Here is a 26,992-nt window from a genome sequence, read left to right on the forward strand (position 1 = left end):
AAATCAGGCAAAGGGGGTTCATAAAATGGACCCATGATCCGACCTGCTAAACATTCCTTCCTGATCTTAGCTGCTACAATGCCAGGCAGCTCCCTGGCAGATCTAAGGTTGGGAGCAAATGTGGCCTCCCTGATGCCAGAAAAGGGGATATGCAAACAGGATTTAAAGTTCTCCCTAGGGTAATCAGCCTCCCACCACTGTGGGTACCTGGTCAGAAGCCTACATAAAGGACCAAAATGCACCAGGGTGGGAGCCAGGGAATGCAGAGCTGCCAGGATTTCAAGCCTTCTGAGCAGAGGAGAGGCCCCCCTGGCCACTGCTGTCTCTTCTAGGGCCACTAGAGCCAAGGTTCCAGCCAGACCGAAATGCATGGGGGCCATTACAGGTGGTGCACACATGATCAAATGTGCATTTCTAACACCTGCAAATTCCTTGATTGAAGTCCCAGCAAATAAGCCCGGCTGGTTCCCACATCGTGGTCAATTTTTTGCAGTACCCCTCCCCTTGGGCTTTCGTGAATGAGTAAATCATGATCATCTAAGTCTGGTTTTCTGTCAGGTCCCACCACAAGCCAGCCTGATGAGATGCATACAGAGTGGCACAGGTGAACCCTGGCATGGCCAACCCATTGTTGGTGAGGTCACATAAGGTGAGGAAACATAAACCCCAGTTGCCAACCACGCCTGGCCCCACTGGTGGAGAGATTGTGTCGTTTGGCTTGGTGACCCCACCACAGAGCAGCGAGTCCAAGGTTGTGTTGCCTGGCTTGGTTGCGCCACTGCAGGGGTGCCCCTCTCTTGACACCTGGCTCCTGCCGCAACCGAGGCCTGGCACTGTGCAAGGTCTTTCTTATTCCCTTTTGGTTTTGGTGGCTTGGCCTGGCAATACGCACAACTGTCCTTATGCCAGCCAAGGATAGCTTGTATCTGCCTGAGAGCTTACCCTGCTAAACACCCACCCAACTATACAATAACTACTAATTAACTGTCTAGTGAACCTAACTACTGTCTGCTTAATCAACTAACTATCAACTGTAATAAAACCCACTACTTAACTATCTGTGAAAAACCTAAGCAAACCCAATTCACTAACTACCTATCAACTGTAACAATTAACTTATTTTTTTAAAAAAGGAAACTACAGATTTAACAACGGGGGGCGGGGGGGAGAGAAAAAACTGCCCTATCTCCCAAGCTCTGTTAATGGTAAAAAAGGCTCCTCAAAATAGCTGCCAAGGCCAAGCAGCAATCTGCAAGAAAATGGCTGCCAAGGCCCTGACTCTGGAGCTCTAAATCCCATTGTGGAAAGGCAGTTGAGGGGGGAAAGGAGGGTTGATAAAAACCAAGAGGGCAGCCCGCACCTGCCGCCTCAACTGCTCCCGTTTTAAAGCATAAGGAAAGAAAACGGAGAGGGGTGAAAACCACCAACAGTCCAGTGAAGAAGGCCGCAGCTTCAATGCCTAATGGACCTCTGAGTGCTGAGCACATTTGCTGCCCCATCCCCTCAGCAAGACTACCTCCAAGGACTACCTCCAAGCCTAAAACCCTTGCTCTGTGGAAACCACTGTGGCTGGGCTCAACTGGCTTCAGCACGTGACTGTGAAGGGACGCTAGGAACGAGTGAGTGTTCTGCTCGGTCGATGGCCTCCAAAAGAGGCCGGGCTAGCCGGGTGCAGCCTTATATAGGCGCGCCCAGACTCCCCTCATCATGTGACTCGCAGCCCGGCATAGCCACACCCTTGTTGCCAGGCTTACTTTGCTCTCACCGTCCCCAGCCGCAATGGTGGCCCCAGTTAAGTCCAGAGCTGCGTTTTTCTAACACAAGCATGATGTAGAATTCTGAGGAATTCAAAAGCTTTACTTACTGTTGTGTGATTAAAAGATATTACTTCAGATATTTTTCCTGCTGCAGCATGGCTACCAGCATTTGTTGTCTATCTGATACAGTAATGCAAGTAGTTTCTAGACTTTCAGAAAAAAATCATACTTCTCTCTTTTGCCCCTTGTTCCTCTTCAAACCAGTTAAGTATGAAGATTAAAGTTTTTTAAAGGAGCAATGTGTCCTTTAACAAATAGAAGACATTGATGGGAGTTTCATGGAGATTAGAACCAGAAATAATACTTATAGTTTGCCAGTAAATTCCCTTATTATTTTTATGACATTATTTTTGGCAGTGCCTTATTTCAACAACTGTCATCCAAGCTTTAGGATGCATTCTTGAACAGTATCCATGAAATACGAAACAGACAGCACACAGTTGATTGGTTCCAGATTCTGAAGATTTAAGTCCTAACAGGGTCACATGTTAGTGCAGTATTAGATTCACTGCCAACTTTGCGTTTCTTATCTTTAAATTTATATATGTAATTGTTTTCTGTTATGCGAATGTAACTTTTAAAAAGCATACAACTCTTGTATGTCTCCCCTTGACTATGTGGAAGAATATTTTCACTGTGTAAAATGGCAAAAGAAAATTCAGTTTGATTGGTCACTGGGGCTATTTTTCACTGACGAGGCTTTCATTAAGCTATTCTGTACATAACTTGGGAGAAAGAAAAACAAGAGGAAAAAGAATGACTCCTTTGGTTTAGGAATTGTGGCTACACTGAGGTTTGAGTGTTGTTAAATCTTGCTGAGGACTGTTAAACCAGCCACGGGAAATGCAATATCTGTTTGCAATTTGTGTATTTAAATTGTTTTCACTGCTGGGTTCTGTGCTATGATAGGCAGCCTGAACTTTCCCAAGTTGCTTATCTCTCCCTTGTTCCAGAGGGAGGACAGACGGGTTGTCCTTTACCACTGACCACCTGCACTTGATTTAGACAGCAGCTGTTTTACACGCTGCACTACCAGAATCCCATGATGACACAGAGAACAGAGTGACTAGGATTTTTTTCTTCCCCAAACTCTTGTATCACAGAGGATCTGGCAGAGATTACCTTCTGACACTGTTTATAGCATAGATTGGTTGATCCAGTCCCTTACTGAATCTGCTGTGGGAATTAAAGAAAGCAACTTCAAGTCAGAAAGGTAAGTGTTTTAATGCTAACGATCAAGCTGCTGAATGATGCACTAATGAGAACATGTCAGGAGAGCTTTGTCAATTTAAAGACTGTATATTTGCATTTGCAGTTTGTTTTTAAAAGCTCCACATGTTTTATGGATGATTGCTGCACGTCTTTTGCAGAAGATGCAGGCTTCTAGGAGAAAGTCATTCAGTACAAATGACCTTGGCTTGGGGCACAAGGTATTAAATAATCATCCTGAAGATGAATTACATTGGAAGAACACATTTGTTAACCTATAATGTTACACATTCCAGTGATTTCAGAAGTCGTATATATTTCAAACTAAACTTGTAAAATACCTATCAAACAGTAATATTAATGGCAACGTTAAAATGTACTACTGAAAGCTAAATAAAGTTCATGTGGTATTTTAAAGGATAATATGTTTCATGAACTCTTATGTGCAAGTTCATTGATTAATAGATTAAAAGGCTAGCTTGATTTCTGATGGAAAACTTTCCTTTATGACATTATGAGCACAACTGTCAGCAAAGTTACATCCTTCTTTATTCATTCAAGTCAAAGCACTTAGAAGGCTGTAATTCTGCTGGTCATTGCTCTGCCGTTTCAATGCAACTTTGAAGAAGATTTTTATAATGTGCTTTAGCTAATTATCGTTGGTTAACAATGTGTAACTCGACATTAGACTGATATAAACACATGCATCTATAGTAAATTTTTAGATATCGTGTCTCCCCCCCAAAAAAATGAAATGGAGGTTTCATCATTTGGATTCCACACATGCTTTATGTTTCTGTAGGAAATTTCATATTAAGCTATTCTTAACTTACAGAATATATCATTTGTAACCATATAATAGGCAATAGTTATGTTGTTACACCCTTTATATGAAACATTTACTTATGTTGTATACATATATTTATATCTGTCCTTGTGTCTTCTTATATGTAATCCCCAATAAGCAAGATAACTATGCTCCTCTAATTTATATTTACCACTTTTATTTGAAATGGCATTAAAATCATCCCATGCACACATTTCAAAACATTCAATTATCAATGTTTTAGTAAGATCTTCAAAGAACACTTTGTAACACTTATTATTGTTTTTAAATTATTGGATTCTGTCATTTATCAGTCTACTTTTTCAAACCACTGCTAACTGGAATGCCCCAACGTTAAGATGAACATAAATAACAAGGCCTGAATTGAGACCTTACATTGTTTTTAAAGAGATAGCAAATGTTTATTTCCATGATTATTTAACTAGTCAAAGCAGCCTATACATTAACTCTGTTCAATTAATGATAATCTGCAACAGCTGCAGCTTAAAGTTATTCCTTGGCAGTTGATTCAGTATGTTCTCATATAAGCACATTTAGGATGCAGTTCAACTCTACTAAAAATGGGCACTTTTCCATTGTCTCCAGTACAAATTCAACTGCTCCTAATAAAGAAATATCTTATCCAAATTTTTCCTTAGCTTTTCCCCAGCTTTTCAACACTTGCAAGGCATCAAATGGTCTTTAGCTTGCAAATCTGCATGGAAAAAATAACTGCATTTCATAAACGTGTACCATGAATTAGCAAAAGAACTTTTGCCTCAATGATCATAATAATTGTAACACACAAAACTATGCATCATAATCTTCTCTTCTCCCAAAGGTGTGCATGGAAACATATTATACAAACAGCTTCTACTAACTTCAGGTATATTTGCATATTATAATATTTTGTGTGATATTTTATAAATTTCCTATGTACTGAAGAGATCAGAATGTTTCCGATTAGGTACTGCTAAAGTGGAATCAGGTAATTAGTACAAGCACAAGTGGGGACCCATGAGAAGCAAACAGGGAAATTTCCTCATTGATTCCTGCTTCAACCTCTAGCTTCAACCTAGTCTTTCCTTCCACTGCCAACTCCTTCTCCCATTTTTTCCTTCCTACTCCTTCCCCACCCCTTTACCCTCAGCACTGGTCCCCAAGTCTATCTTGCCCTCCCTCTGCCCCTTTCCTCATTCTGACTTCCCTAACACCCACCACTTTTCTTGCTTCTTCATGGGCCCACCCATCCCTCTCCACTCACTGACCATTCCTCACTGTCCATCCATTCTGATCACCTATCCCTTTTGGTGCAGTCTATTCACCCATCCACTCTTCCATTCTTGCACATCTCTTTTTCTGCCCTTCTTCCCCCATCCCACCCCTTTGCCATTTTACCTTCAATACATCTTCATTGCTCCACCTGCCATTCTGCTCACCAGTTCACACCCTCATTATCACATTATCCACTCACCACCTCCATGCTTTTCTTTTGATATGCCCCCTTTTCTACTCGGCCTGCCCATCGCCCCTCTTCTAATTGTTCTACCTGCATATCCTCTTGCCATTTTTTTCACTTCCTCCTCACCACTCTGCCTTTTTGTCCACCCATACTTTGCTTGCTGTAGGCCTCAGGCAGACAGGCAACCCTTCTCACCACTTCCTTTGCCTTGTTCAGATTTTTCAGAATCTATAGTGGCCCTTCAGGAGGATGTTCTTGATGATGATGCTGTCAGTATTTCAGCTTGACCTGCAAATTGCTTAGATGTGTGCCTGCTGAGGAATGAGGAGGGAGAAGCTGCACTCTTCTGCACTCCCTAGCCAACACCTGGCTTTTTACCTCTGATGCTGCCATAGTGGTCAGCAGCTTTTTCTCCTCCCTCTGTGAAAGGAAGTGAAGAATGCAGGTGTTATCTCCAAGACAGATGTGTTTTGTGTACATGCACAAAAGCTCCTCTTATTTGGGTGATTTCAAATCCTTTCCACACAACACAAATAAAAGATCTAGCAAACTTGTCAAAAAGAATTGGGGGTTTTTTTTTGGGGGGGGAGTTGTCCACATAGGATGGGGGGAGCATTTCAGGGGAGATGGTTTTTTCCACTCCCCCACCCAGCTCTCCTTTTTGGTTTGTTCAGCTCACACTTGCCATTTTCTGCCACTTCATGGTTCTCTGTGTCGCCCACCATTTGTAGAGGTTTCCCACAGACATTTGCTCTGCTTGCAGTTCACCTGCCCATCATTTCTGCATGTAAAGTATAGGAGCTTTGCTGCTTCAAAGACACCTCATTAGAAAAAAAAGGAAAAACGTGTGCAAAATCAGCAGTGAAAACTAACTTTATTCATTACTCTGCATATAGAAATGGCAGGTGAATGAGTTGCAAGCAGAGCAAATGTCCATGGGAACTTTCTGAAAATGGTGGGTGCGAGCTAATCACAAACTGAAAGAGAGAGCTGTAAGAATTAAGGGGGAAGGGAATAAAATGTTCACCGCACAGCAAGCAGGAAATGTTTTCAAAGTGACTTCAGGAAAAAAGATTGTAAATTTAATGTTTCCAGAAAAGTCTGTTTTGAGCAAAAATAAAGACACCTGTGAATCACCCACAAGGCGTGGTTGCTGCTCAGGGTGGGGAAAAGCGGGACCAGCGGATGCTGACCCAGTAAGTGTGAGAGGGGAAGGGGAGCCATGCTAGAAATGGGCTAGCACAGGGGTAGGGAACCTGCGGCTCTCCAGATGTTCAGGAACTACAATTCCCATCAGCCTCTGTCAGCATGGCCAATTGGCCATGCTGGTAGGGGCTGATGGGAATTGTAGTTCCTGAACATCTGGAGAGCCGCAGGTTCCCTACCCCTGGGCTAGCATCACCAGAATAAAGGAGGGGCAACCCAAGACTTTAAAGGGACTCGCCCACCTTTGTCCAGGCCATGTGCTTGCCGGTTGACGATTTGCCCACCCACCTCTCCCTAATTTTCTAGGTTAATGCATGCTCATGTTGTCATAGCCTAGACGCTTGGTAGTTTGGCACATGGGTATGGCTCTGGAAGGGCAAGGAGAAGGGAGCTAGGGAGCTACGCCTTCCCCTTGGGAACGGCAACAGTGGCAAGAGGTAACTGCCCCTGCTAAACCGGGCCAAAGGGGAACATCTCTGGCCAGGAGTGTCCGCCCGGCAGAGCCCCATAATAGAACGAAGCTCAGGACCGGGCACCCGCCCTGCTGAGCTGTAGCACGTTACCCGTATGGCCAGATCCAGACCCATGCTTAGCCTCACGCTTCTGCTCAATAAAATGGCTATGGCCAATTTATTATCCCAGCAATGGAGTAGTGTGTATTATTGGTAAAGGGCCTTGCACAAAAGAGATCCACCCTCGGACAGCAAAACATCTTTCAAACTTCTTTGAGGAAAAAACTGTGCAGAATTCAGTCCCAAAATGCTTTTTTAAATGTCCTGAAGACATTTTATTTGTGTTTTGTGGAATGGGCCTCTATTTTGTTTTAAATTTGCAAGAAAATGTCCATCATGTGCACATGGCTCAATATTCAATCTGAGAAGAAGCAAGAGATTCATATTGAAAGTTCCTGAAACAGATGGTACATGATCTTTGTATTCCACCATTTTACCAAAGAACTTGATAGTGTACTTGTCCATGTAAGGATAAACTAAAGTGGAATAATCCCACTTTCTCCTTGTATGGTTAGACTAAGTAGGTTAGACTTTGTATGGTTAGACTAAGTATGGTTGTAAGTAGGTTAGACTAAATGATAGCATCTGTCCAAAAGTAACCCAATCAGTCTCACCTGAGTGGGATTTTAATCAAAGTATCTTAATTCTAACACCAACAATCCATTGTTTGGGAATAGTGCTCATATGTTTAATCCATGTATCATGCTTCAGTTCTGAAATATTTTAATAGCTTTATGCTATAATTATGCAAGCACCTGACTCATGGGGTGATGTCATATCATGGCGTTTACTAGGCAGACTATGTTTATTCAGTGGTTTGCCATTGGCTTCCCAATTATCTATACTTTACTTCAGCAAATACATTTTATTGACCTCAGAAGGATGGAAGATTGAGTCAACCTTGAGCCAGTTACCTGAAACTGACTTTCGTTGGGATTCAACTCAGCTTGACTGTAATACTACAGCTCACCACTCTGCACCATGGGGCTTTAAAATATCTATATCTATATATAACTATGCACAATGAGATGTTATCAGAATTTATTGACACTCAATGGCCATTGACATATTCCGGTCAAGTCATTGATAGAATTGGTGCTACCTGCTGGATACCTGCATCACAATGGCTTATAATTATAAGCTTAGAAATATGACAATATATGCAAAGATTTTTTTAAAATTTAAAGTTATATTAAATAAGAACCATTCAATGTACTTGTTAGTAATGTCCATTCTTCTAACGGTATTCATTTAATCTCCCTTGACAGAAAGAACATACACTGCAAAGATGCATCTGAATTTTATTGCTTTCTTCCTTGTGTTGATTAATGGCATCTCCTGCCTATATGATTATGATCCTGCTGGCTATTATCCTCCAGAACCAGATTATGGTTATGCTCATCCCATGTATGGGCCATCTACAGCAGTCTGTGCACCAGAATGTAACTGCCCTGTAACATACCCATCAGCTATGTATTGTGATGACCTTAAACTGAAAAGTCTCCCAATTGTTCCTTCTGGAATTAAATACCTATACGTGCGAAATAATATGATCGAAGGAATTGAAGATAATGCTTTTGATAATGTCACTGATCTGGAGTGGCTAATCCTAGATAACAATCATTTGGAAAATTCAAAAATTAAAGGCAAAGTATTCACCAAATTAAAAAGTTTGAAAAAGCTGCATATTAACTACAACAACTTAACTGAAGTTGTTGGGCCACTTCCCAAAACTATGGATGACCTGCAGTTCACTCATAACAAGATTTCAAAAATCAACCCCAATATATTAGAAGGATTAGTGAATCTGACTGTTGTTCACCTGCAGCACAACCAGCTGACAGAAGATTCACTGTCTGGGGTTTTTAAAGGCTTGGATTCACTCTTGTATCTTGACCTGAGTTATAATAAACTTTCTAAATTGCCTCTGGGACTGCCCCCTAATATACTGATGCTATATTTTGACAACAATGACATTACCAACATTCCTGATGAATATTTCCAAGGTTTTAAAGCACTGCAGTTTTTACGTCTCTCCCACAATAAATTGACAGATTCTGGAATACCAGGCAATGCTTTCAATATTTCCACACTTGTTGAACTTGATCTTTCCTACAATCAACTGAAGAGCATCCCAACAGTTAATGAACATCTTGAAAATTATTACCTCCAAGTCAATCAGATTAACAGTAAGTAATATTTGCCATATTTTGAAGTAAAGAGGGAGATAAGACTACCATATGAACCTTGGAGCTATCCTTTTGTTCATAGCATACAGATATTAAGATGCTGTACACCCATTAATGCATGGTATGAGCACAAGTTTAGTAGTAATACTTTGTTTGCCAAGACCATATTGACAACTTAGGTGCTACCAGGAGCAAGTTAACCAAATTTAGGAACCTGAACAGTTGCCATAGTGAGCACAGTTGCCAACAAATATGAAAATAGAGATGGATATGAAACTACACTTTAGGAAAGGTCTTGTTTAAGTGAATGTTCTCATGTATATACATCCAACGTTGGCTCAGTAATGCCATTTTAATAAAAGTTCCTCATTCTCGTATGATAGGAACATCAAAAGCACATAACAACAAATTTGTCTGAAGTTACAACCCAATATTCTAAACTTCAAAAAGAAGGAAAGACACACCATTTCCTCTTCCACACCAGGCACCATAACCTCCTCTTTGCTTCCTTCAAAAAATGAGCTATAAATGGGAATATTAAACTGGAAATTATAAGATACTCTGTATACATTAAGTTTAGGTGGGTAGCTGTGTTGGTGTGAATGGAATATCAATAGCACCTTAAATACTAACAAGTTTTTCAGGGTGCAAGCTCTGGAGAAGGGAGCATTGTCTCTTGATACACTGGAAATATTGTTGGTCTTTAAGGTACTTCTGGACTTGAAACTTCCTCCTGATAAATTTAGACCACTTAAACCCAGCATGAGTAGATCCACAACTACTTTAAGGAGACAGTATCAGAACTAATATTAATTAAAAACATTCTGACCCACAAACTAAACTTTTTATGGTCAGGTTGAACCCACTTTTATGTTTGTGTGTTGGTTTCGTAAACAACCTTCCTGATGTTGCAGTGTTATTACCCCTTCAGAGTAATCCACAAAAAAAATGCCCCGATCAACAATGTTCAAACTTCTTTATATATCCTTGTTAGGATTTGAATTTGCTTTCTTTGCAGCTGTATCACAAGGGTGGTGTATTGTCATACCATTATCCACAATCAGAATGCTCCTATTGGAAGGTGATTTATATAAGTTCCCTTTCCAACCTGTGCTGCTGCTAGCCAGGATTTGACAGGAAGACGATCCCAAGTAGCCTGCCAATGCTGCTGGAATTTACCTTGGATGTGAGCAGTTGTGGTGTGAGTCTGCAACAAAAGATCCCCATTGTCTCATCCCATGATACCACTATGCTTCTCAGACTGTGAAAGCTTGAATATCTGTTTAGGTTAGGTTAGTTCTGCAATAAGCTAGCCCTGCGAAGAGAAAGCACTTTGGTGACCAGATTTATTAACCTTTAAAAGGTTGTATTCTTAAACCTGATTATTTTCAGACCTTTTCTGTACTAACTCATGAATCCTAAATTTTCATGAGTTCAATAAACTATTAAATAGGCCCTATACTTATACAAATCCTACACACATAAGCTTATTTGTGAAATCAGAGATTTTGTCTTTTGCAGGGCTCTAGAATGCATATGCCCTGACTTAGGTAGCCCAGGCTAGCCCAGTCTTGTCATATCTCAATCACTAAGCTGGGTCAACTCTGGTTATTGCGTGGGTGGAAGACCACCAAGGAATTCCAGGATTGCTATACATAGGAAAGGACTGGCAAACCACCTCTGTTAGTCTCTTATTCTACAGGGTTGCCATAAGTCAGCTGTGACTTAATTGCACTTTACATGCACATCGATGTCATGTACAGAGTGTACATGCAGAGTTTATACAAGCAGAATGACTCCTCTCACAGTAGACCATCAAGGAATTCCAGAGATGCTATGCGAGGAAGGCACTGGCAAACCACCTCTGTTAGTCTCTTAGGCCCTTTCCGCACGGGCCAAATACGGCGCCCTGGGGACAGCAAAAACGCCATCCCCAGGGAGCCGTTCGCACAGGGGGCGCACCGCCCTTGCTCCGCCCTCATGGCGCGAAGCCGCCGTTTTCCTACCTCGCTTCCCAAGCGAGGTTTATGCCCTCCCTCCCCCCCTTTGCACCGTCCACCTACCGTTTCTGTGGCCGTCCAGCGCGTCGCTGAGGCTTGGGGACACGCCCCCCTGCCCTGCGACGCCGGAGCAGTTGCGCAGGGCAGGGGGCATGTCCCCAGGCCTCAGCAACGTGCCGGATGGCCACAGAAACGGCAGGTCGACCGGGCAACGGCGCTCTGCGGCGCTGTCTTCCCGGCTGTTTCTGGGACCGTTCATATACGCCGACCCAACCCCAATCGTAGCCGTGCGGAAACGGCCTTAGTTAAAGAGCCAGGATGGTGTAGTGGTTAAGAACAGGTGGACTGTAATCTAGAGAACTAGGTTTGATTTATTACTCCTCCATGTGAGCGCTGGAGTCTTATCTGGTGAACAAGGTTTGTTTCCCCACTCTTGCATTCCTGCTAGGTGACCTAAGGTCAGTCACAGTTCTTTGGAACTCTCTCAGCCCGACCTACCTCACAAGGTGTCTGTTGTGGGGATAGGAAGGGAAAGGAGCTTGTAAGCTCTTCTTCTACTCTTCGTGTCCTACAGAGTTGCCACAAGTCAGCTGTTACTTAATGGCACTTTACACACAGAAAGATTTCATAAACAGAGTGTACATGCAGAGTTTGTACATGTAGAGTTTGTACAAGCAGAGGAACTGCTTTCACAGTCTAATGAATGCACATAGATTGGGGTGTATAATCAGTATCCTTACATTTGTTGTGAGAAGGGGGGGGGGGGTTAGAGCCAGGCCAATGTGAATCTTTTGAATCCTCCCAAAATTGAACTTATCATTTCTACTGACATTTTAAAAAATGATTTCTCTTTGTCATATCATGTTAGTAATGTAACATTAGGGCATAGTCAATTACATTGGCTTTGTTAATTTTACCTTGAATTAGCTGTGTAACTTAGGCTGGGTCTGCAGTTAGGAACAGTGCAATTAACAAGGGAAGTTGCTTTTGCAGGAGGAAATTGACAAGGACAGTTGTTTTTACAGGGGAAATTGCCACAGTAACAATCATGTGTTACTGCAGCTCTAATTTGACTGGAAAATGTGTTTCTTTGTGTGGGGGACAATGAGCTACATGTTTCTGTTCCTTCAGGTAATAACACTTTTTCCAGCAGGTTGTTTGGGTTTATATTTTATGCAAACACCTGGTCCTTATCCACACACCACATGTAGTTGCCTAGCCTCTCCTTTAGTCATTTTCTCCTCTCCCTCCTCCTCCATTTTCAAAAAAATATATTTTTAATTAGCTTTGTCATATTGAACTAACAATGTAACATTCAAACAGAGATACCATCTAGCATGATATTAGTCAGCTTTGTGAATTTCATATCAAACAGCCAATATTAAGGCATAGAGTGATTTTGAAGCTGGGAGCAATTGGAAAGACTACTAGGCTTAATCACTGAATGTAATCAGGGATTGCTACAGATTGAATTTGGCCAAAAAATGTGGTTCTTTGTAGGGGTGGGGTTGGGCTACATATTTCTGTTCTTTGAGGCAATGGTAGCTGCTCCAGGAGCTATTTGGCTACCATTTGGGGTTGGTAGTTCTCAATAGTAGAAATGGAGGCTGAGATATTTTTGAATTTCCACTTCAAAATGTAGTAACACTCGTGTGCCTGAACAAAAGAAAAAAAAGAGGGAAGTGTATTCTTCTGAGTCACAGATGACATCCCATCACCATCACAAAAAAATTTTCAGCAATAGGATGTGCAATAAATGCAACTGAAGAGACAAGGGGGGTAAAAACCCAAAATGATGGGGGAGAGGAGATGTGCAGAATGATTTCACAGAATATGTTTCCAAGACTAAATTTTTGACCACTGGGAAAATCTGTGGTAAACTGTGCATGTGAAAATGTCATAGACCTTGAATTTAGCCTTTAGACTAAAAGCCACAGGACTTAGTCCTGAATTTACCATATATAATACACATGAATATTCCAAAGCTGGTGATGTACAAACAAGACCACAATTATAGTGAACAAGATCAAACATGTTTCAGCCCTCTGAACCAGTATGGGATAATGGTTAAGAGCAGGTGAATTCTAATCTGGAGAACATGGTTTGATTCCTCACTCCTCCACCTGAGTGGCAGAGGCTTATCTGAGTGGCAGATGTTTTTCTGCATGTCTACATTCCTGCTGGGTGACCTTGGGCTAGTCACAGTTCTTTGGAACTCTCTCAGCCCCACCTCACAAGGTGTCTGTTGTGGGAAGAGGAAGGGAAAGGAGCTTGTAAGCCACCTTGAGTCTCCTTACAGGAGAGAAAGGTGGTATATAAATCCAAAATCTACTTCCTCCTCCTCCTCCTCCTCTTCTTCTTTAATGGTCACAAATACTCATACACAAATATACACACACACCCCAAGAACAAGCATTGATAAACAAAGCCAAACCAGGCATTGTTGGATACTTAAACATTTTATTCTGTGTGGCCAAATGGTGACATTATTAAGATCAGGAATCTTGTTCCATTATTTTTATGTTCATGCATTAAAAAAATGCATAGTTCTAAATTGTATGTGATTTTGGCAGTTAATTTCCTCATAATGCATATGTATATATCAACCAGCAATTCAACAAAATATGTTTGCACACTTTAATGTGTTAAGATGAGTAAGGTTTTGTCCATTAATAACGTGTCATTGATATTACAGAATTTCCAGTGAGCAGTTTTTGTAAGGTTGTTGGAGCACTTGCTTATTCCCGGGTCAGACATCTGCGTTTGGATGCAAATAATCTCACGAGAGCCGATCTTCCTCAAGAAATGTACAACTGTCTTCGTATGGCTGCTGAAATCTCCCTAGAGTGAGTTGCTATGCCTCACTTCATACAGAAGCCATACCTATTTTCCTGTTTTACACCACAATTACACTTTAAAACTAGAATGAGTCAACATGCATAACAAGTCTATTGTGTTTGTTAATAATCAGCATGACCTCCTTTTAAACATTGTGTATTTATATGCATTCTAAGTCTGCAGTGCAAACATTTCATAAAGCTAGAAAGTCCCATAGAATGTGGACGATATTGTTTTCATGCTTATTTCTTAGATTGTTTTAAGACAATATAATACAGCCTGAGTTTTCAAAAACATTTTTAAGCACTGGGATACACTTGGTAAACACACCCTATATTCCTTGTAGGTGTGCGGTCCTACTCAGGTTTGCCAAAGTCAGGCATATTCTTATCTAGATGGAGTATTTAGTATGTTAGGGCTGGACCATTTATGTACATTATTGCAATAGTTGCCTATCAATGTTCTATGTTTAATAACTTTGATTTGCATTTCATTCTAATTATATTACGCAGGAAAACCATAATCCATTATAGCTAAATAAACTGATAAAATGTGTAGGAAAATATATTTTAAGAACCCACTAAATATGATTCATGTGAAGGATTGAGAAAGATTTTTTTAAATTTTGTTAGTGCCTTTCAGGTTTGTTAAATAAATATATGTTTTTATTGAATGTTACAAAAATGTTACTGTACAATGACTCCTTTATTCTGTTATTGTTATTCAATTATTTGCATGCCATATTTATAGAAAATAAAACATAGCAAATAAAAATATCGAGTCCAGATTATTGTCAAAATACATTTACATTTTTAAAAAGTTTAAAAATGCAGATAAAAACCCCCAAAAAGTTATTTTATATTTTGTTGGATTATTGTAAGGTTAAAACACTATTCAATAAATGTTTCTTTCTGTACTTCATAGTTTTAAAAGTTCTTAAATGATCTTTTTTTCTTAAAAAGTTACTACCATGTGTCTCACACCAAATTCAGCATGTTGGAGCAATTATTCTTATAGAAGTCCCATAAAAATGATGGGGCATGTGAATATGTAATTATGTGCAGGATTGCAGACAATTATTCTTCAAAAGATACTTGAAGAACACCAGGCTGTGAAGCAGAAATCTATTTTATTGCAGGACTAAATGCAGAAATTCTTAAACAAACAAAAAGACAAATTGAGCCAGCAATAGAAGAAGAAGAAGAAGAAGAAGAAGAAGAAGAAGAAGAAGAAGAAGAAGAAAAAGAAGAAGAAGAAGAAAAAGAAGAAAAAGAAGAAAAAGAAGAAGAAGATTTATATTCCCCCTTTTTCTCCTGTAGGAGACTCAAAGGGGCTTCCAATCTCCTTGGCCTGCCCCCCTCATAACAAAAACCTTGTGAGATTGGTAGGGCTGAGAGAGCGATGAAAAGCTGTGACTAGCTCAAGGTCACCCAGCTGGCATGAATTCCCCAGATAAGCCTCCACAGCTCAGGCGGCAGAGCGGGGAATCAAACCCTGTTCCTCCAGATTAGAATGCACCTGCTCTTAACTACTACGCCACTGCTGCAGTTTAAGAACTGACACTATAGGGAGCAGTGGGGCGGAGCAGGACATTCCTAGATTCAAAGATAACTGAATTTACATATCACAAAGACTGACTTGAAAGTTCATCCTGTTAGCATCCAGAGTAGGGATGCAAACCTTCAGGCATCTAGAGATCTCCTGCCATTATTATTGATCTCCAGATGACCAAGATCAGTTCCCCTACAGAAAATGGCTGTTTTGGAGGGTGAACTTTATGGCATTATATCCTGCTGAAGCCTTTCCCCTTTCCAAATATTGCCCTCCCCAGGCTCCATTCCCCCCCCCCCCAATATCCAGGTATTTCCTAATCCAGAGCTGGCAACTCAATTCCAGAGGAAGTAGGCATCAAATTAAGTGTGACACTGGAAAAACAAACAGATTTCCTTTCAGAGTTTGGCCTTTTCTGCACAGCAAATTCTGAGCGGGTTGCAGCCGGAATAAATGAACTCGGCATAGCCCCAGGCTATTTGCATGGCTGGCTGTACCGTGGACAGTCAGCTTATCTGCCGGGGCACATGCCTTTGCACAGAGGTGCATCTTTTCTTTGAAACCTACCTTCCATCAATGCGCAGCTACGCAGGCAGGCACACACGCTCCCCCAGAGCCTTGATGGAGCCAGAAATTCCTGTGTGGAGGAGGTAAAAGAAAAACTAACACACCCCGCAGCGATGGCCATTTGCTCAGCCATTAACTGCAAGACGCGTTAAAAAAAAAGAATCACACATATGATTCTTGTAAAACTTGGGTTGGGGAGGAAAACCAGGGTGGACTACCATTAGGAACAAAGTCCGTGTGAAGTCCCCCCCCCCCCAATCTGGGTTTTACCCCATCGTTAACCCATGTTTATTGATCTGTGTGGAAAGGGCCTTTGTGTGGGCTTGTCTTATTCAGATTGTACTTCAACCTGTGCAAAAATGCTTCCCAAAATGAGAAGGCTGCTTTGGAGAAGTCTTCAGCCAGAAAATACCAACCCACATTAGCACACAAACACACACCATGACTTTTCCACATGTTTTAGGCAATTGCTACTGTTACTTTCCACAGTTCCTGGGTTCTTTAAAATAGCCGCAAAAAGCCTTCAAATGTCATCTGCCCCCGGTAAGACAGAGCAGCTGTGAATCAGCATGGTCGCAGTTGCTGCTCAGGGTGGGCAGGGAAGAGTCCTCCAGCTTCAGCCCTGATAAGGGTGGAAGTGGCTTGTAGCCATGCCATGGCAGGGCAAACAGGCATTGTGGTGCTTGCCCTGCAACATCATCAGGGAAGGGGCGGGCCTGAACCTATAAAGGATAGGGCCAGCCTTTGTGCTGACCATGTGCTTGGGCCAGCCAGCAACTTGCCAACCCATCTCGCCCCATGGATTTTGTTAATGCATGCTTCTTTGTCATAGCCATTTTCAGTTTGGCACATGGGTATTGATCTGAAAGGGCCAGGGGAGGGGAGCTAGGGAGCTACCTGGTAGGAAATACTACAGCAAGAGGCCGACCGTCTAGCTGGGCATTACATCAGGGGAAGCTCTCACGAAAGGCCGACTACCCAGTGGAGCTCCACAGCAGAGCGAAGCTCCAGTAAGAGGCCAACCGCCCACTGGAGTTGCGCAGCAATGTCCCAGAACAGATCAAAAATCCGATGCTGCGCCTCACACTTCTGATTGTATAATAAACAATGACTATGACCAAATAATTTACCCCAGCCAAGAGTGTTGTGTGGTTGTTGGGTCAAAGGACTCTGACCAAAGGTGGTCCCACCCTCAGACAGCCTCACTCTTTTCAGTGTGGTCACCCTACAACCATGGAGACTTTCAAACCCAGGAGATCTTTGTGATTGTGATACCAAGCAGATACCTGCTGTTTAGTGTGTGTGTGTGTGTGTGTGTGTGTGTGTGTGTGTGTGTGTGTGTGTGTGTGAGAGAGAGAGAGAGAGAGAGAGAGAGAGAGAGAGAGAGAGAGAGTGTGAACAGGACAGTCTTGAAGCATCTATGTTACTGTGCACAATACATGCTTCAAGAAATAGATCTGGAAGTAAGCTACATGAGTTGAACAAAGGGACATTTTTATTGGCTGATGCACGTTTATTTTACTCCCTACTTACAGTATATTCCTGTATTAAATTTTGGCATTTATGTGGGGCACAAAGGCCATTTAGAGGAAGAACCTCGTGTGTGGGGAAAGTAATGTTCTCAGTGAAATGTTTAACTTTCTAAGCACGCTGCAAGCTTAGTCAGAGTGAGAAAAGACAGCAAACAAATGTAAGTGTGGTTCTGAGGTTGTAGGGTGGGGTTACAGGAACTTGGAAATCTTGACTATCTACTCATTATCATATTCAGGTCTACAACCATGAGAACGAAAAAAGCTTAGGATTAATTTGATTAATCACAATCTGACCCACTACTCAATACTAATCAAAGTGCAATGAAAACATTGCACATTTGTAAGTATATTAAGTGCTCTGAATCTGAACTAAAGTATTGTGAGTAGTCTGGAACTTTCCAGTCTGACAGTTATGCTGGCACCTCATTTTCTGGTCTAATTTTCCCTGAGCAGTGAGAGAAGAGCAACATGACAAAAGAGTGACTCAGGCTATATAATTAGAACAGTTAGCTAATCTTCCATTCAAATAGAATCATATAGAAAAGGTTTTTCCTTTTGACCATCACGGCACTACCAACCTAGTTTTCAGAAGAATGTCTAATTCTGTATATGTGTGGGTATGTGTTTATTAATTAAAGTATTTATATCTCTCCTTTTTCATGGTTCAAGGTGACTTACAATAACAATTTTAAGAATCAGTTAAAACCAAAAATAAAATAGCAGACTCGAAATCTCTCTTCCTCCCTTGACATGTGCTATTTAAACCTCCTCAAAAGCCCTGGAAAACAGCATACCTTGCAATGCCTCCTGAAAATCACTCAAGAGTAGGGCTGCCAATCCCAGGGGGTGGCTGGAGTTCTCCCACTATTACAACTTATCCCCAGGTGATATAGATCAGTTCACCTGGAGAAAATGGCCACTTTGGAAGGTGGACTCTCTGGCATTATTATATGCCTCATTGCAGTTCTTCCCCTCCCAAAATCCCACCCTCCTCAAACTCCATGCCCAAAATGTCCAGATATTTCCCAATCCAGAGCTGACAACTCTACACAAGAAGCCCCCACCCCCCTGCATCTTTTCAAAAAGACTATTCCATAGAGCCGGAGCTCTGGGCCACCTTAAGTGTGGGAAAGCCAACAAATGGCTGGCTGGTGGCTATAGTTGGTGCATGAATTATTTAATTTACTGGGCCTGAACATACTGCTTAACAGGCAAACAGTGTGTTTGAAATGCCAGAAGACACAACAGTTAAAGATAAAGACAGCAGCTTGGTTGAATATGTTCCCTCCTTTGTGTGGATAGAAAGATAGAAAACTGCAAAGATTGTCATGCCCTTATATAAAGCAGTGGTGCGACCGCACTTGGAGTACTGTGCCCAGTTCTGGTCGCCGCATCTCAAAAAGGATATTGAGGAGATAGAAAAAGTGCAGAGAAGGGCAACAAGGATGATTGAGGGACTGGAGCACCTTCCCTATGAGGAGAGGCTGCAGCGTTTGGGACTCCCTTTAGATTTGGAGAGAGGAGGCGGACTGAGGGGGGATATGATTGAAGTCTCACAAAATTATGCATGGGGTAGAAAATGTTGACAGAGAGAAATTTTTCTCTCTTTCTCACAATACTAGAACCAGGGGGCATTCATTGAAAATGCTGGGGGGAAGAATTAGGACTAATAAAAGGAAACACTTCTTTATGCAACGTGTGATTGGTGTTTGGAATATGCTGCCACAGGAGGTGGTGATGGCCACTAACCTGGATAGCTTTAAAAGGGGCTTGGACAGATTTATGGAGGAGAAGTCGATTTATGGCTACTAATCTTGATCCTCTTTGATCTGAGATTGCAAATGCCTTAACAGACCAGGTGCTCGGGAGCAACAGCCGCAGAAGGCCATTGCGTTCACATCCTACATGTGAGCTCCCAAAGGCATCTGGTGGGCCACTGCGAGTAGCAGAGAGCTGGACTAGATAGACTTTGGTCTGATCCAGCTGGCTTGTTCTTATGTTCTTCTTATGTTCTTATGTTCTTCCCCTAAAACAGGAGCAGGAAGGTCTTTGGTTGTGCATTCAACAGACAGGCAATGTTGTGTGTACGTGTAGAGAGTTGTTAGCAAAGCTTCCTCTCCCACCCCCCCCTCCACAGGTAGGAAGTCCATATGTCCATGAAGTCCATGAAGACTGATGATGGGAGGAAGGGGAATCTAGTAAACTAAAAAGTAAATATACACTCAATACAAATGTAGTAAGTATACACTCACTCAGAAGAGGCAAATGACATTACTGATGACTGGAATCCCTCTTTCTGAGAGAGATCTGCTGGTTCAGGATCTGATATCTCTTGCATGTTTGTACTTGAAAATTGGGTAGCCATGTATGGACTTTATATTCACAAGTAGGGTTGTTCAAAATGAAGTCAGGGTTGAATTACAATGATGTCCTATTTTCAATGTCCTATTATTTTTTTTATTTTTGATGTCCTATTATTTTAGACCCTGGGGCACAGTTTAACTTTCTGTGCCTGTGAATTTAGAAGAAGCAGCATTAAACCCAGTACTTGTGGTTCTAGCACCCAAAGGACAAAGAGATGTCAAGATGACCAACACCCCTTCCCCAAATGCATAGAAACAGACTATACAGGCAACCTGTTGGATTAAAAATGGCCACAACCTATTGGTTACAGGAGTTGTCAAAGCCTTGTCACAGCAGAGATCTGGTCCCATGCCGATACCATCAATAAAGAAATGGGAAACAAAATTAAAGCTGCAGATTACACTGATATGACACACTCAAATCACTGCAACAAAACAAAGGGTGGGTGTAATGGGATCGCTTATATTCAAGGGCGAGGGAGAGATATTATCCCACCACTAGCCACCAATCGTAATGGGAACGGGTGGCCTACAATCAAGGTTCCCACTAAACTGACCAGTGGGGTTTCCTTTGCCACCCAAAATATCCCAGGCTAGTGTTCAGGGATCTTCTTTTTACTCTGCTGCCACCATTAAAGAGAAGGAACTAGGAACCCCAAAACTGCTGCTGGCTGCCAAATATATTAAGGATTCACTCTTGGTCTGAGGGGAATGTCCTTCAGAGTCCCATATACAAAAATGGAGGGACATCAAAATTGACTGGGATTCCAGTCTCTCAGACAGGTACTCTTCCACCTCTCACACACAAACCTAGGCTGGCACGAGGGTAACTTGAACACAACAAATTAAATTTATTTTACACAAAAAAAAAGAAAGGCTTCTTAAACTGGCTCAGAGAGGTACTAACGCTTGATGGTTTCAGAGAGTTCTTTTCACTTAAAAGTTACAAAGCTTCCAATGTTACTTAGGTTTCACACACACAGACACACACAGGTGTCTCTTCAGAAATGACTTGGAGACACTTCACTCCACAGGCTCTGCTCTCAACTGAATACAAGCTGTTCTCTTCAGAATTCTCCACAAAGAACTGTCTGACAGGCTCTCTCTGTCTTTCTGTTTATCTAGCAGCCTTTTAGTGCCCCCTTACATTGGCCAGGGGCAACAGTGCCTTCCATCGACCAATCACCTTGCTTTTATTTAAATTAGGGCCTGCTGCCTTACTTTTACTGTCACCCAGGCCTCTTTAAGCAGGCCTGCTTCACACCAGCCCTTCAGGGTGGGGCAAGTCCGTTACAGTGGGAAAGCCATGAGGCTAAGTTGAGTGGCATGGAAGTGCTCACCATAACCCAGCCAAATGGACTAGAAGAAAAACTGTCTGCTGGAATATCTGCTTAAATCTCACACTACTTAAGTTGTCACATTTACTGCCAATAAAAAAACAGAAATCTTTTCACTAACATCAAGTGGTTAGAAGAAAGTAGGGAGAAGGATGTGCAGTCTACATCTGGTATCTTTTTGATAATTTTGGAGCAGCAGTGGCGTAGGAGGTTAAGAGCTCGTGTATCTAATCTGGAGGAACCGGGTTTGATTCCCAGCTCTGCCGCCTGAGCTGTGGAGGCTTATCTGGGGGATTCAGATTAGCCTGTGCACTCCCACACACGCCAGCTGGGTGACCTTGGGCTAGTCACAGCTGCTTGGAGCTCTCTCAGCCCCACCTACCTCACAGGGTGTTTGTTGTGAGGGGGGAAGGGCAAGGAGATTGTAAACCCCTTTGAGTCTCCTGCAGGAGAGAAAGGGGGGATATAAATCCAAACTCTTCTCTTCTTCTTCTTCTTAAAAGTGATCAAACCACATTGTGAGAAATTACTGCTGCCTTTTCGACATTGTAATTGTTTTTAGGCTTGTAAAAACACGTGTATTATTAAACAAAACACCAGGCTATTAAATTTATTCTATAACCAGCAAATGCTTGACTTAGTGAGCAATAGTCATTATTATTAAAGTTTGTATCCTATACAATGCTAAGGTAGCTGCTCTTCATAAATAGCAAATTCTGGTTTCCCTCCTTGCATCAGTCTTTCATTGCAAGACTATTAGGGGTATGCACCATTTCTTCCTGGCAAGCATCAATCAAGATTGAAAAATAGTCTGGGAAAAACCTAAGGAAGAACTTGAATAGCTGAATCCATTTTCTTTGGACAATACAGATTTTTCTGCATATTTGATGTACTTCCCATGTTTGCTGAAGAATCTGAAAAGTTTTTTTTAAAAAATTAAAATTTTTCCTTTTTGAAAAAAACCCAGTTCTTACATTTTGAAGTAGTGATGGCTGCTGCAGGGATCCACGTTGGGTCCAGTGGCAGCGAACAGCAGGAGTTGCTCTGGGCCTGGCTGTGGATGCAGAAGCTACTCTGGACCTTATTGTGATGTTGGAAGTCAGGCCTGGAGTGGCTCTCCAACACTGCTGTCCCTGTGGTGGAGTTCTATGGTTTGAAGTGGGTGAGACAGGCCTTGCCACACTCATGCAAAGTTACTCTGGGCAAACCATGAGCAGGGCTGTGGGAGATGAAGCCTTGCCACACCTGCCCAAAGTAGCTATAGGCAAGCTGGCAAAGTAAGGCTGTGAAGGGAGGGATTCTTGGTTCTCACAGTTGCAGCAATCCAGACAAGCTACCAAGAGTGGGGTTGGGGGAAGAAAGAATGTGAGAGTTAGGGTGAGGCAGAAAGAGAGAAGAGAGTGGTAGGGCCAGAAAAAGACAGAAAGAGACCTGGGTGGGGAAATAAAGAATGCGAGCACTGGAGTAGGTAGACAAAAAGAGAGAGTTGGCCTAGCACAGCAAAAAATAAAAGAAATAGAGCTGGTAAAGGGTGCCAGATTGAGTTTAAGAAGCTGGGGTAGGGTGGCAGAGAGAGAGAGAGAGAGAGAGAGATGGGGTAGGGGAGAGAAAGAAAATTGGGGTAGCAGGGCAGAAAGAGAGAACTGGAACAGGGTGGCAGAAAGAATGAGAAAGAGAGAGTTGGGGTAGGGTGGCAGAAACAGAAAGAGAGAGCTGAGGTAGGGTGGCATAAAGAGCGAGCTGAGCAGGGAAACAGAGAGAGCTGAATGAGAGGGTTGGCAGAATAAAGACAGACATCCACCTTAATGCATGGGTCATTAATCTAATGGTTGAGGAATTGGCTTGATGGGTCTAGTTTGGGAATGTCTGAAAAGGGGGAAGATCGCTGATGGAATTACAACCATAGAACAATACAGTGCAAATGAGGTGGTCATTAGATAGATTAGTCAGAGGAAAAAGCATTGGGTTAATATAACATTGGGCAACACTCAGGGCAAACGCAATAACAAGTCCTTTGTCTAAGCAGGAGTGTATAGTCCAGGGGTAGGGAACCTGCGGCTCTCCAGATGTTCAGGAACTACAATTCCCATCAGCCCCTTCCTGCATGGCCAATTGGCCATGCAGGAAGGGGCTGATGGGAATTGTAGTTCCTGAACATCTGGAGAGCCGCAGGTTCCCTACCCCTGGTATAGTCCAGGACTGAAGATGGGAACACTCTCCAAGGCAGGGTCATTGTGCTCTCTTAATCCCTTTAGGAATGTAGGTTTTTTGCATGGCAGATATGGACAAGGGCATGGCCAGACAGGTTTTTTTTGGTTCCTTGTAGGTACACTGCTATCTTTAAAAATGGGTTCTTCCAACCCACTATGGGTTGGTCTGGTAACTGTAGTATGCCAGTAAAATGCTACATTTGTGGCCTGTGTTTCTATAGATAAGGAGGTATCCAGGATTGATTCCAGATTCCTGAATCCTGGTTAGATATTACCCATTTACCGTCAAGAGTCGGGAGCTGGCCATCCCCTTCTGTACACTCATCCCCTTCTGTACACCCTTCTGTACACTCCATCAAAGGTATAGCCCCAGTCACAGGGGCTATACCTTTGATGGATTTTATTTCAACCAACTCTGCTTTACTATTTCACCATGGCTTCCAGACAACTGGCCAAGATATCCAGGGCAGTATCAGAACGACCATCCATCAATAGATATAGCTGTCTGTTGTGACAGGCCTCAGGAGCAGCCAGAGGCACAAAGGCCAGAATTTAAAGTGTTAATTTCTCACAGAGCCTGAGAGTATGAATGAGAGGCTTAGAGTAGGTGGAATGTTAGAAGTTAGAGCTTCAAACAAGATTTAAAATCTGAGGTGGATTCCGCATGGGCCAAAAACAGCAATGTGAAAATGGTGTGAAAACAGTGTAAACCCTTTTACACTGTTTTAAACCATTTTACACCATTTTCACGCTTTCACATAGCTGTTTTTAGCCCATGTGGAATCTGCCCCAGTTCTAGAAAGAGCAGATGGGTTTAGAGTGTATGAAAGACCTGTCGTTTGATGGGAAGAAAGTATTGGGAAAGAGACACCATACTGTATCCAGGAAGGAAATTTACTTCTAGGGACATAAGAATTCCTAGCTCAGATTATTACAGCAGAGTTAGTTCATCTTCTGGACAGAGTGTTGAGTACTGAGAAAACAGAGTTTGTGTCAGATACCTTTCTCTTGTCAGAAGGAGAATTACACTGTGTGGGGGAGAAGTATTCCCATTCCTAGTTCTTTAGTAGGATTTATTTCAAGTACTTTAAGGTAATCATAAGGTTTTAGAAATCTGAAGGGAAAGTGAGTTGTGGAAATACTCCTTTCTGTATAGTTTATAGGGACTAGAGTTAACATATAAATCTATGGGTGCTATCTTGGATGAAATTTGTGAAACATCTTGAAAGTTTACCATATTTTAAAGGCATTAAGAACTCTGTAACAAACTGACATTTTAATCAACTACCATATGTGCTGAACTTTGAAAACATTTAAGCAGCAGTGGCACAGTGGGTTAAGAGCTCATGTATCTAATCTGGAGGAACCGGGTTTGATTCCCAGCTCTGCCGCCTGAGCTGTGGAGGCTTATCTGGGGAATTCAGATTAGCCTGTACACTCCCACACACGCCAGCTGCGTGACCTTGGGCTAGTCACAGCTTCTGGGAGCTCTCTCAGCCCCACCTACCTTACAGGGTGTTTGTTGTGAGGGGGAAAGGGCAAGGAGATTGTAAGCCCCTTTGAGTCTCCTGCAAAAGAGAAAGGCGGGATATAAATCCAAACTCTTCTTCTTCTAATATCTGTAAGTAAAGCTGCTTCTTTTCTTTTTGAAAACATTCCCTCCTGATCTAATCCTGTGGAAGTTTTAATAAAATTCTACTATTTATTTGTTAAACCTTTAAAAGCTTTTTGTGTAGTCATTTGAGATAAAAAAGAGAGTGAATGAAGAGAAGAGGAGGAATCACCTTGGTTCCCTAAGCTGGTCCAGTTACTCATTCTGGCTGTTTCTGCACGGGCAGAAAACAGCGCCCTAGGGATGGTAAAAACACCGTCCCTGGGGCACTGTTCACACAGCTGGCGCTGCTTAGGAGACTTAGGGCATATTCATTGCCTTCAGGTATTGGGATGTGGGGGGAGGGGTCATGATACCCTGCCTTCACAGGTGTCATCAGAGACCTGATGGCAACTCAGCCTGAAACACTGGACCAACTTGGCAAGAGGATGTACACTGATGTTAAATTACATCCGAGAAAGGATTGCCTCTTGTGGGACCCACAAACCCAGAAATGATGTGCAAATTCCCTTTTCTGAGCACTATTAACTTCAAGTAAGGATGCTTAGGTATGCATTATTAAGTGTACTTATTTTCCCTAGAACACATCCTAGATTGATACACAGTCATGTCCCACTAACTTTATAACTTTATTCAATTATTTTGAGGAATCTATACCCCCATGGGCTCAGCTGGCCTTTTGGGGTGTCGTGGGGCGGGGGGAGGGAGGAACTGGACACAGTGTGTAGCACACTTCTCTCTGTGATACACCTCTGAAGATGCCAGCCCATTTGCAGGTGAAACATTAGGAACAAGATCTATCAGACCACGGCCACACAGCCTGGAAAACCCACAACAACCTGCTTATATAATGTCCTACACCCATTATATTTGACCTGTGTGAGAACGTGAACGCACAAAATCCACCTGTGTGAGAGAACATAAATGCACAAAAAGTCAATTGCATTGTACTGAATGCCTAGTAAGTACAGCAAAACCATCTACTGAACACGCACAAATGGATCAATGAACTATCAAACCCAACTATTATTATTTTGTTTTGTTGTATTTGTGTGGGGTATATTACCCCATTTGATATGTTTTAGTATCTTTTAAAATAAATTGAATGTAACTGCATTGTTCTAAGCCACTTTGAAGTTTTTTTAAAGGAGAAAGGCAGGATACAAATCTCATAACCAAACACATTTCTTTTTAATATGGTAATTGAAATATTGTTAACAAAAATGATCAACTAATTTTAAAGGCAAAAATACTCTTAGTCTTGCCAGTCTGGCAAAGCTTAAAAGTAGTTATTTTGAGCTTTATTTACTTCTTATTCTTCTTTTGCAAACAGAACATTCACATATGGAGTGCACATGCAGATTACTCTGGGTTATAAAACTATATAGAAAACAATTGACTGCTGATCAGGAATGAAGAGGAACATTCATGCTGTACTTATAAATATACAATTTTGAGCAGGAGGCAAAAAGTCATTTCTAGGACCATTCAAAAATAATGAATAAAACAAAGATATAAAACCAGCAAATAAAACAATTATTTGAAATTTTTGGAAGTTGTCTGTTTTTCATTTCCTAATCAAGAAGAATATCTCTGAAGGCATTCCTACATCTGCTTTTTATCAGAATAAAAAAAAAGGTTCCCGTGAGAACAGATGGCACTAGTTTTAATCCTGTCTTCTTTAATTTAGACAGTACAAAGATAATTTAGTGACATTTGATCACAGATGCATTAATATCACCTGACTTCCCTAGTTCAGTC

General features: G+C 41.9%; 1 protein-coding gene across 2 annotated transcripts; it reads left to right on the top strand.

Moving 5' to 3' along the window:
• Window positions 1–2,695: 2,695 nt before the first annotated feature.
• Window positions 2,696–14,991, top strand: LUM (lumican). 2 transcript variants are annotated; one of them, XM_048501934.1, is made up of 4 exons: window positions 2,699–3,030; window positions 4,694–4,738; window positions 8,301–9,221; window positions 13,917–14,991. In XM_048501934.1, exons 3-4 carry the CDS (start codon window positions 8,321–8,323, stop codon window positions 14,069–14,071), a joined length of 1,056 nt encoding a protein of 351 aa, XP_048357891.1. In that variant the 5' UTR covers window positions 2,699–3,030; window positions 4,694–4,738; window positions 8,301–8,320; the 3' UTR covers window positions 14,072–14,991. The 2 variants fall into 2 exon arrangements, with proteins under 2 accessions (XP_048357892.1, XP_048357891.1); XM_048501935.1 differs by lacking the exon at window positions 4,694–4,738 and having other exon boundaries at window positions 2,696–3,030.
• Window positions 14,992–26,992: the final 12,001 nt, after the last annotated feature.

The sequence above is a fragment of the Sphaerodactylus townsendi genome, linkage group LG06 (genome assembly GCF_021028975.2).
Source record: "Sphaerodactylus townsendi isolate TG3544 linkage group LG06, MPM_Stown_v2.3, whole genome shotgun sequence".
NCBI lineage: Eukaryota > Metazoa > Chordata > Lepidosauria > Squamata > Sphaerodactylidae > Sphaerodactylus > Sphaerodactylus townsendi.